This window comes from Lepus europaeus, chromosome 5 (genome assembly GCF_033115175.1).
Source record: "Lepus europaeus isolate LE1 chromosome 5, mLepTim1.pri, whole genome shotgun sequence".
NCBI classification, from domain to species: Eukaryota; Metazoa; Chordata; class Mammalia; order Lagomorpha; family Leporidae; genus Lepus; species Lepus europaeus.
In genome coordinates, this window is record NC_084831.1 from 151,350,746 (window position 1) to 151,371,726 (window position 20,981).

General features: G+C 44.0%; 1 protein-coding gene across 2 annotated transcripts in view; it reads left to right on the forward strand.

The window, feature by feature from the left end:
- Positions 1–20,981, forward strand: part of ACBD6 (acyl-CoA binding domain containing 6) — a 199,204-nt gene that overhangs the window by 176,146 nt on the left and 2,077 nt on the right. For both annotated transcript variants that reach the window (XM_062193827.1, XM_062193826.1), the window contains one exon: positions 5,395–5,425. In XM_062193827.1, the coding sequence (XP_062049811.1) occupies positions 5,395–5,425 (31 nt within the window). The remainder of the gene's footprint in view (positions 1–5,394; positions 5,426–20,981) is intronic.

Here is a 20,981-nt window from a genome sequence, read left to right on the forward strand (position 1 = left end):
AAAAGAGATGCAGTAACACTCAAGAATTTTCTGCTTTCTAACAGCTTAGAAGCGTGTTATCTCCATGACCACAAAATTTATATAAACCTCGACCTGGAAATGTAACTCTTGGTTAAGTTTGATAAGATGCAGTTAGCAGCAGGGGAAAAAACTACAGAGTTTATGTTTGCCTAGGAAAAGCAGTGTTATCAGTGGCTTAGTGTTAAAGAGATGTTCTCTATGAATCCATTCTGAGCTAAATATTTAATATTTTCATCAATATCTCATTTGGTATTGGTGGAATAGAAAGAATATTATATTGGATAGGGCACCCAATTTGAAAACAGAAGACTAAGCCCTAAAGAAGTAATTATTAATAAAGTGTTTCCAATTCCACAGATTTTTTTCACTGATAAAATTTCACTTGAAATGAACCCACAGAAGGCCAGTAGCAGGTAAAGCCATCTGCACCACCAGCATCCCATAAGGGTGCTGGTTCATATTATGCCTGCTCCACTTCCAGCTCCCTGATAGTGGCATGGGGAAAGCAGCAGAAGATGGCCCAGGTGTTCGGGCTCCTACCATTCTCGTGGGAGACCCTGATCAAGCTCCTGGCTCGACTTTGGCCTGGCCCAGCACTCTCCATTGCAACCATTTGGGGAGTGAGCCAGCAGATGGAAGATCCCCCCCTCCCTGACTTCCAAATAATGAACCCACAGTGCAAAATAATGAAGCATAGAGGAAGCAGTCTTCAGTGACCAACCTCAGCCAGCACAACAGACATCACAGCATCACCATGCCCTCCCCTCCCTGGACTCAGACAATACAGTGACTACAAAATAAATCTGGTCCCAATACTCAGGTGTATGAAAGAGGGCTTTTAGAACACAAGAAAAGAGCAAGACATTCTCTCTAAGAAGTTGAATGGTAGTTTTCAAACAGAGTACAAAGTGTTTACAGCTGTGGAAATCTATTACTTTTTTTTAAGATTTTATTTATTTATTTGAGAGTCAGAGTTACACAGAGAGAGGTCTTCCATCCGATGGTTCACTCCCCAGTTGGCCGCAACAGCCAATTGGGTGCAGGTGCCCAAGAACTTGAGCCATCTTCTACTGCTTTCTCAGGCCACAGCAGAGAGCTGGATCGGAAGTGGAGCAGCCGGGACTCAAACCAGTGCCCATATGGGATGCTACCACTGCAGGTGGCAGATTTACCAACTACACCACAGCACCATCCCCAAGATTTATTTTATTTATTTGAAAGGCAGAGTTAGAGAGAGACAGAGATCATCCATCAGCTGGTTCACTCCCCAAATGGCCACAACAGCAGAGGCTGGGCCAGGCCAAAGCCAAGAGCTTCTTTCAGGTCTCCCATGTGGGTTCAGGGGCCCAAGCACTTGGGTCATCTTCCACTGCTTTCCCAGGCACATTAGCAGGGAACTGGATCAGAAGTGGAGCAGCCAGGACTCAAACCGTCCCCCATTGTTTTGTTTTGTTTATCTATTTATTTGTTAATTTTAGAGAGCAAGCTCCCATTCTCTGATGCACTCCCCAAAGGCCTAATGACTAAGATTGGTCAAGCCAGTCTCCCATGGGACTGGCAGGGACTTAGTTACCTGAGCCATCTTCACAACCTCCCAAGGTCTCCATTAGCTGGAGTCAGGAGCCAGAGCCACGTATCAAACCCAGGTACTCTGATATGAGATACAGACATCTTAGCCTCTAAGGCTACATGCGCTTCTCCAGATAGGTATCATTACAAGGAACTAGCGTCACAAAACGGGAAGGAGAATGAATGGGGAGAAATGAGAAGGCTTGAGTCATGAAGTGCATTGCGCACTAGGCAAGACTTCATTTGCAAGTGACAAAAGATAGTACATTTGTCTGGGGAGTGCTTTGTTGGTGCTGCCTCGCCTAACCAAGAAAGGCAGGGGTAGAGCTGGAATACAAGAACCAGAGACTCATTCTCTTTCAGTCTCTCACCACCGCGTTTTCTTTATGAATGCTTCGTCCTCTCCTACAAGAAATAGAAAACAATGTCTCTTGTAGCTTGGGGCTCAAACTCTTTAGCTTTCCTTTTTTATTATGATGAAATATACATAACAGACTTTACCGTATTAACCATTTTGAAATGTACAGTTCAGTGATGTTCAGTCCATTCAGCATCGTTGTACAACCATCATCTATCTCCAGAACTTTTCCACCATCCCAGACTGCAACTCTGTTGCAATAACTTAACAGTACTTCAGAGTAACTCTGCATGCTTTGCTCAGCTGGTCCCTGGTGACCAGTATTCCATGGATTTGAGTGCTATAGATACCTTGTGTGACTATAGTGTCTTCTTTGTGTTGTTCCCCAGTGTGCAGAGAGGAAAGGACCTTCTCTGTGCTACGCTAGCTCCTGAGAGGAGACTCCGGTTTTGGTGCAGCAGTAAGGATGATGCTTGGGATGTCCACTTCCCACGTTGAACCTACATCAAATCCTGGCCCTGCTTTCAGTCCCTACTTAGTGCTAACTGCACCTGGGGAAGCAGCAGGTGATGGGTCAAGTGGTCAGATCCCTGCCATCCACATGGGAGTCCCTGGTTGGGCTCTGGCTTCTAGATTCAGGCTGGCCCAGCCTCACCAATTACAGGCATTTGGGAATTGGGAAGTGAACCAGCAGATAGATGATCTATTTAACATATCCCTCCTCTTCCATCCCTCCCCCCACCAATAAAATGAAAATAAATGTGAAAAGCAAATATGGGGTACGCAAGAGTAGTTTGATTTCAGTCATAATATCACACTGTCCCGGTTCCTCATCAGAGCAGTTTGGCATGTATTCTTAATTACCAGGGACACTGTAGTAACCATGCATATTAGGCACTGCATCTCAAATTCTGACAGCCTACTTTTCATCTGTCCATTACCTAATTGCTACTCATGTAATGTAATCAGCGGCTCTCAATTTAAGAGGTGGCATTGCAGAAAGATTCTCATCTGTGTTCTAATTAGTACATGTACATTCTATTAGAATATCTTGGTTTTATAAAAATTTTTAAATAACTGAAAAGTTGGAATTTCCTAATCTGTAGGAACTTTTGGATTTCTTCTAAAACTTTGCATGCTTTGGAATCACATTTCTTTATGGTATCTGGATAGGGAACCAAGGCCTTGATTATGCTGGCATAAGACCCAGGTGGAATTTCTTATCCAAAAGCCTGAGCCCCGAACAAAGAGGGGTATTTCCTTACCTATGGTTTTAGCCTCTTTGTCTCCATTAGATGGTTACATGGGTACATTTGATTGAGTATTCTTATGTTACGTAGTGGCCACAGGCATTGATACAATGCTGTGCATGTGTACATAGTTACACATGAGCAGTAAGTTGTCTGGCGAGGGTTAACACCATCACTCTGTACTGGCAAGCAGAACCTGAAATGCTCACACCGAGCAGATAGGGACTACGTTGGAAGCATTCATAGGCAAGCAAATAACAACCTCATTTCTTTTTTTTTTTTTTTTTTTTTTTTGAACAGGCAAAGAGTGGACAGTGAGAGAGACAGAAAGGTCTTCCTTTTTTCGTTGGTTCACCCCCCAGTGGCCGCTGCGGCTGGCGCACCGCGCTGATCGGAAGCCAGGAGCCAGGTGCTTCTCCTGGTCTCCCATGCGGGTGCAGGGCCCAAGCACTTGGGCCATCCTCCACTGCACTCCCGGGCCACAGCAGAGCTGGCCTGGAAGAGGGGCAACCGGGACAGACCCTGGCACTGGCACCCCAACCAGGACTAGAACCCGGTGTGCCAGCGCCACAGGCAGAGGATTAGCCTATTGAGCCGCGCACTGGCCACAACCACATTTCAATCCCAAGACAGATACCTCCCTTTTTCTTCTGACCCTGGGAAGGCTTCTACCACAAATTTAATCATTTCAGTTAGAAACATGTTTAGTTAAAAGACAAAGCCTTCTACAACATTATTAGCCTGGAATTTGTGATTCTTTGAAAAGACATTAAAAGAATACTAAGTTGGGGCCAGCATTGTGGTGTAGCCACCTTTGTAGTATAACAAGTTAACAAGTTAAGCCAAACCTCTGCAGAGTTGGCATCCCATGTGGCTGCCAGTTCAAGTCCTGGCTGCTCCACTTCTGATCCATTTTCCTGCTAATGCACCTGGGAAAGCAGTGGAAGACAGTCCAGGTGATTGGGACCCTGCACCCATGTGGGAGATTCAAATAAAGCTTCTGGCTCCCAGCTTCTGCCTGGCCCAGCCCCAGATGTTGCAGCCATTTGGCAAGTGAATCAGCAGATGGAAGATTCTCTCTCTCTCTAACTGCCTTTCAAATACATAAATCTTAAAAAAAAAAAAAAAAACCCTACTATCTTGTCCTTGTTTATCCTGTTGCACACACTGCTGTCTGGTCTTACCCACTAAGGTTTACTGTGATGAAAATCCTTATTTTCCAATTGTCTTCCTTTGTGTTTTAAGAATATCCTGTCTATTTAATGTACTAGGAGTGCTTAAATAACTACTTCTCAGCTGTATGCAAACAGTGTTTAATTTTCCTTAAGAAATCATTTATGTTTCTTTAACAAGTTCTCATTTCTCATTTGGAAGAGAGGATGCCACTACATTTAATCAAAACTATTTTATTAGATCTGATAATAAAAGTTTTTGAAGATTTATTTCTTTGTTTGAAAGGCAGTGTGACAGAAAGAGAGAGATACAGAGAGAAAAATTACCCATCTGCTGGTTCATTTCCCAATGGCTGAACAGCCGAGGCTGGACCAGCCCAAAGGCAGGAGCCAGGAATTCCATCCGGGTCTCCCACGTGGGTGACAGAGACCCAAGTACTTGAGTCATTATCTGCCCCTTTCCAGGCACGTTGGCAGGGAGCCAGATTGGAAGCAGAGTAGCCAGAATTCAAGCCAACACTCCAGTATGGGATGCCAGTGTCACAAGCAGCAGCTTACCCCATTGCGCCACAGTGCCTGCCCGATCCAAAACTTTTAAGTCATTTATGGTTTAAAATAGTTGTATTTCAAATAAATTCCCACTTTAAAAAAAATCCACTGTTACTATAAATCATAGACTCCTTGGATTTGAGAACAAGCTTAGGAAGAAGCATTCTAATACTGACCAATGTAAATGATACATTTTGCCACTAATTGAGGCACCAGTTGGTCACATTTTAAGGGGTTCCCTTGATTCATTGTGAGCCCTGGTTCTTCTGTCACTGTGCTGAACATGTTACCATTCTATTCTGTTCTTCAAGGTAAAAAGCTTGGTTAGAAGTTACTGTTAGCCTCCAAGAGCTGACGGCTTACAGGGTCTGATAAACCTGTGGAACTTTGCTGTAGCAGACACGTTTGTTTTAGTTTGTGCGCTTTCATACTTTTGCAGGTACTTAGACTTCTAAAATGTTTGTTTCTTTTACAGGACAATGAAGGTCAAACAGCTCTACATTATGGTAAGCTATTTCTAAATTATTAAATAATCAAACTTGAATATTTTCTCTGGTTACCTCAACTTTGTGTAACCAACCCTCAGAAAATCACCTGGCACCTAGCAGAGATAGCATGATTTTTTGCTGTTAATCTAAAAAGTAGATCAGTAACCTATAAAATTGGAATTGCATTGAAATTAAGCATTTCTGCTCTATGCACAGAAATGGGGGTTCCTCCAAGCCCCTGTTGACGTTCGTTACTTCACTCTTGGGACTGTCAGTGACACTGTCACTGCGGTGTCTAGTGTGTCTCCTGTAAGAAATTCTTTCTGGATCTACAGTAGTTTGCCTTTATTCATGATTTTGCTTTCTATAACTTTCAGTTACCCATAGTCAGTTTCAGTCTGTGAAAACTACATAGAAAACAAAAAGTAAAACAACAGATGTAAATCCAGCTGTATCAATAATAACATTAAGTGAGAATGGCATAGATTGGTATTATCTAGGTATATGCTGTCTACGGGAGATACCTTTTAGGTTCAAAGAGAGTTTGAACGTAAATGGATGGGAGCAGGCGTTGTGGCATAGCAGGTTAAGCTGCCCACTTGAGACAGCCACATTCATATCAAATCCTCGCTACTCTGCTCTTCTGATCCAGCCCCCTGCCAGTGCGCCTGGGCAGCTGCAGACGGTGGCTGAAGACTCAGGTTCCTGCCACCCATATGGGAGACCTGGATGGAATTCCTGGCTCCTGGTTTCAGACTGGCCCAGCCCTGGCTGTTGTAGCCATCTGGGTAGTGAGCCAGTGGAGGGAAGATCGACCTCTCTCTCTCTCTTTCTCCCTTTTCTCCCTCTCTCCTTCTCCCCCGTCCCTCCCTTTCAAGTACATACATACATAAATCTTTAAAATCAAAAAGAAGGTAAGGGGCTGGAATAAGACATCATGGACACAGCAGCCTTGAGAAGGGCGATGTTTACTATGCTGATACAGACAACAATAGTACTGGATAAAGGGGCATTTTATAGTGAGAAGTGGCTCATTCTGTCAGGAAGCTACAGTAGTCATCATACATGTAATAACAGTACCATAACACATGAAGCAAAACTGACAAAAATTGCCCAAAAATAGTTGTAGACTTTAGAATCTCTCCTTCAACAATGGGTGTAACAAAACAGAATATAAACAAGAAAGTAGAAAATTTGATCAACACCATAAACCAACCACAACTAGCAGACATCTTTAAAATGCTCCATCTAACAATAACAGAATATATATTTTTATGAAGTCCACATGGAACATTCTTCAGGATAGACTATATGCTAGACCATAAAACAAACCTCAGGCCGGCGCTGCGGCTCACTAGGCTAATCCTCCGCCTGCAGTGCGGGCACCCCGGGTTCTAGTCCCAGTCAGGGCACTGGTTCTGTCCCAGCTGCTCCTCTTCCAGTCCAGCTCTCTGCTGTGGCCCAGGAAAGCAGTGGAGGATGGCCCAAGTCCTTGGGCCCTGCACCCGCATGGGAGACCAGGAAGAAGCAGCTGGCTCCTGGCTTCGGATTGGCACAGCGCACCAGCCGTAGCGGCCATTTGTGGGGTGAACCAATGGAAGGAAGACCTTTCTCTCTGTCTCTCTCTCTCTCTCTCTCTCTCTCTCTCTCACTGTCTAACTCAGCCTGTCAAAAACAAACAAACCTCAGTAAATCTAAAATGATAGAAGTCATTCAGAGTATGTTCTCCAACAACAGTGGAATGAAATTAGATATTAAGAGCAGGAAAAAAATGAGAAACTCACAAGTATGTAGAATTGAAATGCACTCTTAAAAAGCCAGTGGATCAAGGAAGAAAAATAAAGAAATTCGAATACTTTGGGGTAAACGAGAATGAAGAACATAACACACCAAAACCTTCAAGATTTAGCTTAAGCAGTACTTAGATGGAAATGTGTCTCTGTAAACCCTGTGTTAAGAGAAATCTCTAATCAATAAGCTAACATCCTCCCTAAGACACTGGAAAGACAATAGCAAACTAAACCTGGAGAAGACAGAAGGAAATAATAGATATTGGATTAAATAATAGAGTAGAAATAAATGGAGGATAGAAAAATAATAGAGAAAATTAACAACACCAAAAACTGGTTCTTTACCATCTAGTCAACTGTAAATTTGCAAAATAATAATAATGATAATAGTAATAAGCCATCATTGTATTTAAGCTACTAGGCTTTGGGTGTTTTATTGTACAGCAATAAATAACGAAAACAACTTACTCCACACACTTAGATCAGTTCAGGATGAATCACAGGTATAAATAGGGAAAGCTGATTTTTTTTTTTTTTTTTTGACAAGCAGAGTGGATAGAGAGAGAGAGACAGAGAGGAAGGTCTTCCTTTTTGCCGTTGGTTCACCCTCCAATGGCCGCTGCGGCCGGCGTACCACGCCGATCCGAAGCCAGGAGCCAGGTGCTTCTCCTGGTCTCCCATGCGGGTGCAGGGCCCAAGCACTTGGGCCATCCTCCACTGCCTTCCCGGGCCATAGCAGAGAGCTGGCCTGGAAGAGGGGCAACCGGGATAGGATCCAGCGCCCCAACCGGGACTAGAACCCAGTGTGCCGGCACCGCAAGGTGGAGGATTAGCCTGTTAAGCCACGGCGCCAGCCGAAAGCTGATTTTTTTTTAACTTTTAAGATAATATGTGGGGTAAGAAATGGTTTTTTAACAAAACATGAGAAAGAACAGACCATAATCTAAATTGTGACAGTTTGACTATGTTACAGATTTAAGCTTTTCTAAAACAAAAGGTATTATAAGTAAAATAAAAATACATGATTTAGACAGGAAGAAGATATTTAAATGCAAATAACTTAGATAGGATCAGTATTCAGAATATATGATGGACACTTACCCAGTTAGTAACAAAGACAATCCAATAGAAAAACAGACCAAAAAAATAGGAGTAGCCAGTGCACATGGATAAAGCCAGATAGCTAACAAACCATAGTGACTGACGTTCAGCCTCACGCCTAACTGAGAAGAGTCTGAGACTGTGCCCCACTTGCAAGCTAACAAGTTCACCTGGTAGTTTCGTGCTCAACAGCAAAAGAAACAGAATTCCTGGATCAGACAGAAGACTTTGCTACACACTGCACAGCAAGCAGCATAAGCTGCATGTTTTTGTCATTTCTCCTGGCCTCCAAAGCCCCACGGGAGTGACACAGAGAGACCAGTTAGATACTGCACATATAGGGTATTATGCATAGCTTAGGAATCCTAAACTTAGGGAACTCCGTTGTTTGGTAAGGAGCTACACACAAACCTACCCAGCTTTTTTTTTTTTTTTTTTTTTAAAGATTTATTAATTTGAAAGAGTGACAGTTTTTTCATCCATTGGTTCATTCCCCAAATGCCTGCAATAGCTGGGGCTGGCCAAGCCAAAACCAGGAGCCAGGAACTCCATCCAGATCTTGCACATGAGTGACAGAGACCCAAGTACTAAGTCGTCATCTGCTGCCTTCCAGGCACATTGGATGGAAGGTGTACCAGAAAAGGAGTAACCGAGTCTCACGCCAGGCTCTGTGATATGGGATGAGGACATCCTAAGCAGTGACTTAACTGCCTACGCAACACCCATCCCCCTACCCAACTCCTACCCAACTTTTGCCTGGCAAGATTACCTTTATTATTCTGTACAGTAATAAGATAAAAACCTTCCCCTGTGCTCTGGAAGGAAACACTGTGTCTGTTCTCCCAGTCTGTCCATACATAAACATCCTTGGAAAGATAGTCTGCAATAGAAGCTATCAGTACTTCTGTCTACAAGATGTACAGAAACACAAGAGACCCTTGGAGAATTGTCTCCCAACAATTAGAAAACGCAGGTTCACGTATTTAGACCCAGTTTCACAGTGGTCTGTTGGCAGTTTGTAAACATGTACAAGTCCTAGTGTTGGACGTGAAGTAACAAGAACTCTCACAGACTTGATGAGTGTCACCTGTTACGACCACTTTGTGATGAGCTTGGCAAGATCTGATAAAGTTGAAGTTACACATACTTTACAATCCAGCAATTCCACTTCTAGATACATACTATAAAAACTCCCAAGCATGCATATAATTAGATATGATTAAAAAACATTTGTTGTAGCATTATTTACAATGGCCAAAATTTTGTTTTACTAGTCTCTATATTAGATTGTATGTCATGCTTGAAATATTTGTTAATTAAAATTAGATGTCTATACATACACATGTACTTTATGTTGTCAAACGCCTTTGAAAGAACCATTTAAAGTCTGTATATACTAAATAGTGTACAGGTAATCTGTGGACTTCTGATTACAAACAGTGCTCTTTATTGTTACCGTCTTTTTATAAATGAGGAAACCAAAACCAAAAGGGGTTATAATAAACTCGCTTGTGGAAGCCAGGAGCTCAAACCCGTATCTCCAGATTTACTAGGAAAGAAGAGAAAAAAGTGATGCTTTCCCAGCCCTGCTTCCACACTGCTCATATCTCACTTCAACATGTTTACGTGGTGCTCCTGTCCTGTACCTCCTCCAGAATTACGGAGAGCTGAGTGTTCTGTACCTTACTTTCTATTTATTTATTTAGGAGAGCGAGAGCTTTCCCATATGTTGAGTCACTCCCCGGTAGCCCACAATAGCCAGGACTGGGTAGTGCCGGTCCGAAGCTGGGAGCCAGGAACTCTGTCTGGGTCTCCCACGTGGGTGGCAGGGACCCAGTTATTTGAGCCATCACCTCTGCCTCCCAGGGTGCATTGGCAGGAAGCTGGAGTCAGGAGCAGAGCCAGTACTCACAGCCAGGTCCTCTCATATGGGATGCAGCTGTTCCAGGTGACTTCCTAACCACCGTACCAAGTGCCCAACCCATACACCCTCATTTTTGACCCAGAGAAAAACCTCTTGTCCACTCCTGCATCTGTGATGGCAACCTAGGGTAACCAGGCAGAAGGAAACCCATTACAGAGAGTCAGAAAAGAAGAAAGAGGAAACTTCACAGTAACCTTGAGGCCTGCAGCACCAAGCTAAGGCCGCCCCTTCGGATGCCTTTGCTTCAACAGACGACCTTGTCCAGCTCCAGAGTACTTTCTGTGAGGTCTGGAGCTCTGCTCTGCTGGCAAGACATCCTCTGCCGTGCACGCGCAAGTCTGCTGAGTGAGCGCTTATGTCGTCTTTCATTCACTCACTGACATTTTTCAGTGCTGTGTTTCCCTGTTCTCTCTACTGTGTAGAAACTCTGTCAGGAGCCAGGCCAGACTGAATGTGCACCCGGGAACCCAGGTGAATCACTCCGTCATCCTTAGCTAACCATTATGGGTGAATGCTCCTACGGATGTAGGAATATTTCCATAAAGCCTGAGATACGGAAAATAAAGTTGTGGTGGCCATGGCTTAACAGGCTAATCCTCCGCCTTGCGGCGCTGGCACACCGGGTTCTAGTCCCGGTTGGGGCCCCGGATTCTGTCCCGGTTGCCTGTCTTCCAGGCCAGCTCTCTGCTGTGGCCCGGGAAGGCAGTGGAGGATGGCCCAAGTACTTGGGCCCTGCACCCCATGGGAGACCAGAATAAGTACCTGGCTCCTGCCATCGGATCAGTGCAGTGCGCTGGCCGCAGCGCGCCGGCCGCGGCGGCCATTGGAGGGTGAACCAATGGCAAAGGAAGACCTTTCTCTCTGTCTCTCTCTCTCTGTCCACTCTGCCTGTCAAAAAAAAAAAAAAAAAAAAAAAAAAAAAAAAAAAAAAAAGACCTATTTAGAGGAAACTTGCAGCCCTGAATTACAATACACGCTTGAGTGTCAGCAGACACAGTAAACCACAAGATCCCACTCTGAGGAATGCCAGTAAAACTGGTAGAAACGATCACAAGAAGTCTGGATAAAGGCAAAGAACCAAGAGCACAAGAACAAGGCACTCCAGGAAAGAACAGACAGATTTGAAAAAGAACCAAATAGAACTTAAATAAATGGAAAAATGCAGAATTTTTAAAAGATTTATTTGAGAGAGAGAGAGAGATTTTCCACCCATTGGTTCACTCTCCAAATGGCTGCAATGGCCAGAGCTGGGCTGAATTGAAACCAGGAGCGAGGAGCTTCTTCTGGGTCTCCCCTGTGGGTGCAGGGATCCAAGCACTTGGGCCATCTTCATCTGCATTCCCAGGCCATAGCAAAGAGCTGGATTGGAAGAGGAGCAGCCAGGATGACACGAACTGGCACCCAGATGGGATGCTGGCACTGCAGGCAATAACTTTACCCTCTGTGCCACAGCACTGGCCCCCAGAAATTTTATAATGTATGGGTTAAAGTGAAGAATTGGGACAAGTGGGGGGAAAATGGTGAGCTGAAAAATAGAGAGATTTCCAAAAGAGACAGCACAGAAAGATTGACTTGGAAAGTGTAATAGAGGCATTAAGAGAAGAATGAGCATTTGTAGTAGGCATTCCAGAAGGAGAGATTCGAGGAGATTCCGTATTTGAATTGATATTTACTGGTAATTCCCAGGATTGATAAAACTTTGGGATCTTCAAGTTCAAGAATTCCAAGATCATATCAGAATAATCACAGTATTCAACCAGTAGAATGGCATAGAGCAGTGAGAATGAACTACAACACTGTGTCACAACTTGGTTGAATCTCACAAGTGTACTGTTGAGCTCAAATGCTGGACACAGAAGACCATATACAGCATGCTATTCTTTTTTATATAAAGGTCAAAACCAAGAAAAACTCATGTAGAGTTGGTAGATGGGATAATGATTGCCTTGGTGGAAGTGGGTAGGATAGCAATGGAATGGGTTAACACAGCAGTGTTGCTTCTGAGAGTCTAATAATGATCTATTCTTTATCTGTGTGCCAGTTATATGGATAGGTTCCTCTTAAGAAAATTTACAAATATGACATTGGTACTCTTCTGTGTATATTTTATACTCCCATGAAAAGTTTGCACACAAAGAACATCTAAACCTAGATAAATAAGTTGTAGTGTTCCTGTATATTTTAAATTTTTTATTGATTTTATTTGAAAACCAGAAAGAGAGAAACAGAAATCTTCCATTCACTAGTTCATCCCCAGATGCATGCAACACCCAGGGCTGGTCCAAGCTGAAGCCAGGAGCCCAGAACTCCATCCAGTCTCCCATGTGGATGGCAGGGACCCAAGTCCTTAAGCCAACATCTGCCTTCTGTAGTACACATTAGCAGGAAGCTGGATCAGGACCCAAACCAGGCACTGGGGTGTGGGATGTGGGCACCGCAGACAGTACCAAACACCTCCCCCTTCTGTCCCTGATAGTCTCCTTTAGTCTTCCCAACAAGTGGCTGAGTTGAGTGTTGCTTTCCTCCATCTGCAGATAGAAAACTGGAGTCTAGAGAAGTGATGTGTCATTGACAGAGTGAGGCCAGTTGTAGGTAGTAGAACCAAGACACTTTCACATTCAATCCTCTGTTCATAATTTCTTAAATAAGTACTTTCCTGGATCTTTTTAAAACATACATTATTTTATGAAATATAATCTTCTATAGAAATAAAGTAAAGACAAGACCTTTATCACTGGTCATCTTAGTGGCTCAAGGCTAATTTTCAAAACTGTACTTGTGAATAAACACATACATTGATTTCTCTCCATGCGTGTACTTTTATTTCCTTCCTTCTGTTCACTGAGAGTTTAGACATAAACAAAAAGTATCCATGACTTGGGAATAGGACTCAAAATTGATCTAGGAAAACAACTTTCATTTCTCTCTCTTAGATTATATTAATCTTGTGGGAAGAACAAAACAAATATATGTGTTAAAATAATTGAACAGTAAAATAATATCATTGGTCAGAAATTTGAGCATTATAAGTATATAAAGCTAAAATATTTTGACAGCTCAGTAATGTTTCATAAAACTTATTGAAATGTATTTTGTTTGAAAGGCAGGGTGCAAGAAAGATCTCTCATCTTCTGGTTCACTCCCCAGTTGCCCCCAGCAGTCAAGGCTGAACTGGACCAGGCTGAAGCGAGGAGCCAGGAACTCAGAGATCTACTTGAGCCTTTACCTTTTGCCTCCCCAGGTGCATGTTAGCAGATTCCGGGATCAGGAGTAGAGCCAGGACTCAAGCCCAGGCACTCTGATGTGGAAGGCAGGTATCCCAAGCAGCAGCCAAACTGCTACACCAAGTGCCTGCCAAAAATTAACGTTTTAAATTTAATCATTTTTGGAGTGATTTGTTTTTAATTTAGAGTGTTTTAAACTAGGTCACTGGACTTTTTGCCAGAGTTTAAGATAGTCAAACAGTCTTGTGTATAATAATAATAATAATAACCATTTATTAAGCACCTATTTTGTGCCAGGGAATATGCTGGGCATGTTCTGTCCTTTTAGTTACTTAATATTATTTAACCCTTTTTATTTAGTGGACACTCAGTGGCTTTTTTTATTATTGTTTGATTTGATTTTAGGGCCCTAAGCCTATTTTTGCAAGTTTCATAAACCTGTAAGTATGGTTAAATCCAGCAGTGTTGAGGATGTGCTTGAGGGCTTAGCTATTATTTTTTATGAATTACGGTTGGGCTTGACAGCTGTCCTTGTGTTGACAGCTCTTCTGATTATAGCAGTTGTCAAACTCCATCCTTAAGCAGGTTGTAAATCCTGGCTTCTTCCGATTAAAACTGGGTCAGAGCCAATCACAGGTTAACTAGAGGCCAGGATTCTACCACTGTGTGTGCTTACCAGTTCATTCTAGACAGTCTTTGTGCTGTGGCATACCAAAACCATTATTTGCCTACGTTTTACCTGGGTGTTTTTGAATCGTCAGATATTGGTCCTTCTGTTATTTTGTGATTAACTATGGTCCTTGCTGAAGAGTATATTGGTGTAAGTGTGGTCTTCCTTATAAATGGCCTGTTAGCCTTCCCCTCCTCTTCCTCCACTGGGAATATTAATATCATTGCATCTGTGTCTCCCAAGGGAAATCAAGGCTTTCCTTGTACGTGGAGTCATGTGACTTCAGAGTGGGCAGGCTTTGTATCCTCAGGAGCCTCGGTCTTCCACGTAAAGCACCATCTGTTCTATCCCAGCCACACTGTTCTTCAGCAGTGGGAGGAGGCATTAGAGTGAAAATAAATAAAATAAAAAAGAAAGAAATTCATCATCAAAACCCTGAGGATTAATGGAGTCAGAAGGCTCACTGCTCTGAGTGAAAATTCATCTTCACCTGTGCCAGTGTCAGGGCTGCCTCCATGGCACTTGACAAATAGAGGTTCCCAGGGTGCCATAAATTCAGCAACTGTTCTGATCCCTGTGGACTTGCTCAGGCTTTTCCAAGATGGGCTTATGACTGTTTTGTATTTCTCAGCACATTGTGGGTGCCAGTGGATCCCTTCAATAATTTGGTGAAATGCTGGCACCCTTTGCTGCTCATTCTCTCGCCTCCTCCTTCCCTTTGTCTGTCTCGAGGGCTGGGCAGCTTACACATTTCTGAAAGACGACTCCGACTGCTTGCTTCACTGGAGATGCCAGAGAGAGAAATCAATTAACTAATGAATTTCGAGCAAAAACCTCAGCACTGTACTGAGAATATGAAAAAGCATATGTTCAAGGGGCTCACCATCTAGCTGGTGTGAAATGTGTTTTCCAGTAACTAACAGGGTACTTCAGAAAGTTCATGGAAAAACTGAAATGGTAAGTTTATTTTGAAATCCATGAATAAAAGGAATCTTCAGAAAGTTCTTAGAAATGCACATTAAGAAAAATACTATGCAAGATTTCAGCATTTTTATGTGTCACAGTAACTTTTTAATGTCCTTTTCCATGGATATTTTGAAGTACCTTCATATTCCTTGGGCACCTGTGTGTGAGAGCAGGCTCTGTGCTAACAGAAACATAATGGGCACCTACCCAACAGTGCATCTCCAAGAGGCTGTGAGTGCCTTGCTCCTGTCAGAGTGTGGTTCACCTGTGTGGTGTGAAAGGACTTGTCCTTTTAGGAAAATAGTTACTGACTGACTTATCTAAAGAGAACGGTCGTCGTGTATTTCATGTATGCGTTTTTAAAAACACAGCAGAACTCATTCAGTCGCTTCCTTTTTTTCTCTCTACTGCAACTTCTTTCCTGCTGATACTCTCCTGTGAATCTGAGTAAATCCCAAGCATTTATTCATAAAACTCGCTTCATATGGATACCACATCCCTCCCTCAGAAAGTATTGTTTCGCGACTCTGAAACTCCAAACTTAAATCTCACTTTATAGTTAGACTTGAACGAAAGTTGTTTTCCCTTCGGTCCAGTTAGGAAACTTATATACCCCAGGTAGTCTTTCTTCTCTGGTTGGCTTTAGTCCTCTAAGAGCGGAACTTCAGATTTTATGCTGCATTCCTGGGTTTGTTCCATAGATTAGATTCTGTGTGGCTGCTGGAAAGGTCATTTCATCATCCGGCACGCGTGAAATCAGCGCCCCTTTGTCTGAGATGACCCTCTGTAGTGTCTTCAGCCGTGGTCTACTGTTTAGCCCTGACCTTCATACTAGTGCTGAGTTAGATTGGAGTGAAGTATGATCTGATAGATGAGAGTGATGATGATCCTGTAGTACAGATTTGTTTTGTTTTTAAAGATTTGTTTATTTATTTATATAAAAATCAGAATTTTCAGATAGAGAGAGGGAGAGACAGACAGAGATCTTCCATCCACTGGTTCACTCCCCAAATGGCCACAAGGGCCAGGGCTGGGCCAGGCCAAAGCCAGGAACTTCCAGGTCTCCTACCTGGGTGCAGGGGCCCAAGCACTTGGGCCATTTGCTGCTTTCCTAGATGTGTTAGCAGGGAGCTGGATTGGCAGTGGAGCAGCCAGAACTCTAATTGGTGTGTGATGCCAGCACTGCAGAAGGTGGCTTAACCTGCTCTGCCACGGTGCTGGCCCCTGTAGCACCAAGTTAAGCACAAGGAAGTTTCTTCCTCTGATACTGCTGAAAGGTCTTGTTTTAAAGCCCAACAAAGTGTTTCTCACAATAAGTCAAAGCTCTAGTTGTGCTGTAAAGGCTAAATAATTATTGCTCAAAATAAGTCATGTAGCTAGTTATGTGCAGGATAAACACACTCTTTTTTTTTTTTTTTTTTTAAGTTGTACTTACGTATTTGAGAGGCAGTCACAAAGAGATAGGAGAGACAGAGAGCTTCTGTCCGCTGGTTCACTTCCCAAAGGCTGCAATGACCAGGGCTGGGCCAAGCCAAAGCCAGGAGCCAGGAGCTTTATCCTGGTCTCCCACAGGGGTGCAGAGCCCAAGCACTTGGGCCATCCTCCACTGCTTTCCCAAGCCACAGCAGGGAGCTGGACTGGAAGCTGAGACTTGAACCAGTGCCCATGTGGCGCTGCAGGCCTCAGCGTTGTTTACCCACTGTGCCACAGCACTGGTCCCTAGGCAGTATATCTTTTTTTTTTTTTTTTAGATTTTTTTTTTTTAATTTATTTGACAGGTAGAGTTACAGACAGTGAGAGAGAAAGACAGAGAGGAAGGTCTTCCTCCTGTTGGTTCACTCCCCAGATGGCCGCAATAGCCGGAGCTATGCCGATCCGAAGCCAGGAGCCAGGTGCTTCCTCCTGGTCTCCCACGTGGGTGCAGGGCCCAAGCACTTGGGCCATCTTCTACTAGGCAGTATATCTTTAACTTTGTTCTATTTTATGAGAGACTATCTTCCATTTGAATCTAATTTGGTGTACAATGGTTTATAAAACTCTTCAGAAATTTAAAAGTATTGATAAAAATTATGTTGGGGGACCAGCTGGCCAGCACTGTGGCGTAGTGGGAAAAGCCCCTGCCTGCCATGCCATATCCCATATGGGCGCCAGTTCAGGACCTGGTTGCTGCACTTGCAATCCAGCTCTCTGCTGTGGCCTGGGAAAGCAGCGGAAAATGACCCAAATGCTTGGGCCCCTACACCCACGTGGGAGACCAGGAAGAAACTTCTGGCTCCTGGCTTCAAATTGGCCCAGCTCCAGCCGCTGCAGCCATTTGGGAAATGAACCAGCAGATGGAAGACCTCTCTCTCTCTCTCTTTGCCTCTGCCTCTCCCTAACTCTGCCTTTCAAATAAATAAATAAATCTTAAAAAGAAAGAAAGATGGTTAGCACATAAGCAGACTTTGGAAAAATTTTGTAGTTTCTTATAAACATTCACTTGCTGTGTGACTCCACAGTTCCACTCTAAGATACATACCCAAACGATGTCCAGGTCCACACAGAGATCTTTACTGATAATGCCAAAAGCCGGAAACAACCCAGATGCCCGCATCCATCCACATAATGAAATAATACTCAGCAGTGAAGAGGGAATAACTACTGATACTTGCAGGAGCAACCTGAGTGAATTTCCATAGCAATCTGCTCAGTGAAAGAAGCCAGACACAAAAAACTATGTGGTCTATGAAGGCCAGTGCATGGGGACAGTCGAGCGTTGCCAGAGGCCGTGGCTGAGCACAAACTGGAGGACTACACAAGGCAGCAGGGAAGCTCTGTGGTGATGGCAGTGTCCTGTCGTGGCCACGGTGGCAGTTACACAAGTAGACACTGTCAGAGTGTACTGAATTCTTTAAAAGTGAATGTCGCCTCAGTAAGCCGGGGGAGAGAAACCCTCTTCCTTTACACAGTAGAACGGATGGCTGGGAAGTGTGGCCAGCCATACAAGTGGGACCTGAGTAACCGCCTCTTAAGCTTGTTATTTCCCAGCGGCGTAGGCATGGCTGGGACAGGCCACCAGCAGGAAGCTTCAGTAATCCGTATATTTCTTCTCAAACACATTCCTGCTGCATGAAGAGGGAGACCACCTTAGGTGGATACCACTTCGGCCCGGGATCCTGTAACATAACTATGTTTTTAAAAAACTGTACAGACAGCGGGGCAGGCATGTGATACAGTGGTTAAGTCGCTGCTTGGAACTCTTGCGTCTCCTATCACAGTGCCTGGTTCCAGCCGCGCTCACTCCATTTCTGATCCAGCTTCCTGCTAATGCGCACCCAGGAGGCAGCAGATGGTGGATCAAGTCCTTGGGTCCCTGCCGCCCATGTGGGAGACCCAGATTGAGTTCCAGGCTCCTGGCTTTGACCTGGTCCACCCCTGGCTATTGCAGGCATTTGGGGAGTGAACCATCAGATGGAAGATCTATGTCTGTCTATCTCTATCTCTCTGCCTTTCGAATAAAATGAAAATAAATAAGAAAGAAAACTGTCCAGAAAAATTGCTAAATTTTCTGAGCTCAAAGATAGGTCTTCAGAAAGTCACATTACCCAGTGCAGGTAGAGATACTAGTGTGTGAGGCGTGAGCTGTTTTTCAGATTCACATTTTACCTACTGCGTATCCAACAAAGCTGTTTCCTGGCACCACTGAGCTTATGTGGGTTGCCAGTGTTGCAGGCGGCAGTTTAACCAGCTGCACTACAACTGCCCGTAGTTCCTGATTTTAGAGATAATGTCAGACATCGTGGTCTCCCAGACTGGAAACAGGGTGTCACGTTTGATTCTTCTGATTCCCTCACTTCTTGCAGCACAGCCAGTACTTTGCTCTGTGTCCTATCTACTTGAATTTCAATGGCTCCTTTATTCATACCCTTCTTTATATTCCTGCTGACATGGGCTACTTTCAAGACCCTAAGGGACTGCCACGGTCTCCTAATTGGCTCACCTGCCACAAATTTTTTGGCTCCCTCAGTCACTCTTTATAGAATTACCATCCTAGCCCAGAGGCTGAATTATGCCACTTCCCTCCTTGTTCCTATCTGTGGATCACTCAGTAAAACCCAAACTTAGTATGGCAGTCAAGACCATACATGATTTTGACTTCAATCCAGCCTCTCTCCTTCCTTTTTTTTTTTAAGATTTATTTATTTGTTTGAAAGGCAAAGTTAGATAGAGGGAGAGACAGAGATGGAAAGATATCTTCCATCTGCTGGTTCCTTCCCCAAGCCAGGAGCCTGCAACTCCATTTAGGTCTCCCACTCGGGTGGCAGGGGCCCAAGCACTGGGGCCACCTGCTGCTGCCTTCCCGGGTGCACTAGCAGTGAGCTGGATCAGAAGTGGAACAGCCGGGACTTGAAGCAGTGCTCAGATGGGGTACAGGCACCAAAGACACTGGCTCAGGCCCTGTGCCAGGCTGCCAGCCTCGCCTGTCTGCTTGCTGCTCTCTCTTACTGCCTGAGTCAGCAGATACTTCTTCAGCACGCCCCGTGCTTTCCTGCTTCTGCTGGTGGTGTTTTGCCGCTGCAGTGGTAAAAGGCTTTCATACTGCTCTTCAAAGCTCAGCTTCCACGCCATCTCGTGTGCGTCTCCTCAGCCCCCATTTTCTGCCTTCTCCAGTGCCTTCGCAGTGTGTGTGTCTCTGCCATAGTGTTTACTCATTCTTTTGTATTAAAGTGGGCTGTTTCCAAATTTATATAGGTTCTCGAGAGAAATCGTCCCTGTATCCTTAGCGGTAGAGCGCAGTGAGCACTCCGTAAAAGGGCTGTAGAATCCAGTCCAGATCCTTCCTTCCCTTCTTTAGAACTTTCTTATTGTCGTATCACATTAAAAAAGAATATATAAAATTATATGAAGAATTTAAAATGTGGCCTTAAAAAAAGGTGCCTAAGAAATAAAACCTTGGGGCCAGCATGCAGTGGGTTGAGCTGCCGCTTGTGATGGCAGCATCCCACGTCCCAGACAGGAGCACCAGCTGCAGACCGGCTGCTCTGCTTGCAGGCCAGCTTCCTGCCTGAGCAGATGGTGGCCCTAGGGCTTGGGTCACTGCTACCCATGTGGGAGACCTAGGTGCAATTTCTGGCTTCAGCCAGGCCCAGACCTGGCCATTCCAGCCACTTGGGGCACGAACTGTCACTCTGCCTTTCAAATAAACAAATTTTTAAAATAAAATAGAGGGGCCAGTGCTGTGCCATAGCAGGTAAAGCCGCTGCGTTCGCCTTCGACACCAGCATCCCAAATGAGCGCCAGTTCAAGTTCTGGCTGCCCCACTTCTGATCCAGCTCCCTGATAATGACCTGGGAAAAGCAGTGGAGAATGGCCCAAATATTTGGGCTGCTGCACCCTTGTGTGATAGCTGGAAGAAGATCCTGGCTCTTGGCTTCAGCCTGCCCCATCCCTGGCCATTGCAGCCATCTGGGAAGTGAATCAGAGATGGAAGATCCCTCTTTCTCTGTAACTCTAATTCTCAGATACATAAATCTTTTTAAAATAAGTAAATAAAGTAGAACCTCTTCAGTAGTATCTTTGAAACCCCTGTATGTAGCTCTGCAGGCACATGGCTCTCCTGTCACGTCCTGGATCACTATTCTAAGTTTTATATTAATGATTCCTTTAAAGTTTCACTGCGTACTTGGAAGTCTGAACAACAGTGTTTAATTTTGTCTATTTTTAAACTTTAATTAAAAGGAATCATACCCTGTGTATTCTTTTGACTTTTTTTTCTTTAACATTGTTTCAGAGATAAATCCATTTTATGTGAACTTATAGTTCATTAGTTTTCGGTGCTGTGTGGGATTTCATTTTAAAGTGAACTGTGTTCTGTTTTTACATGTTAGTGTTAATGAACATTTGGGCCTATTGTGAACAG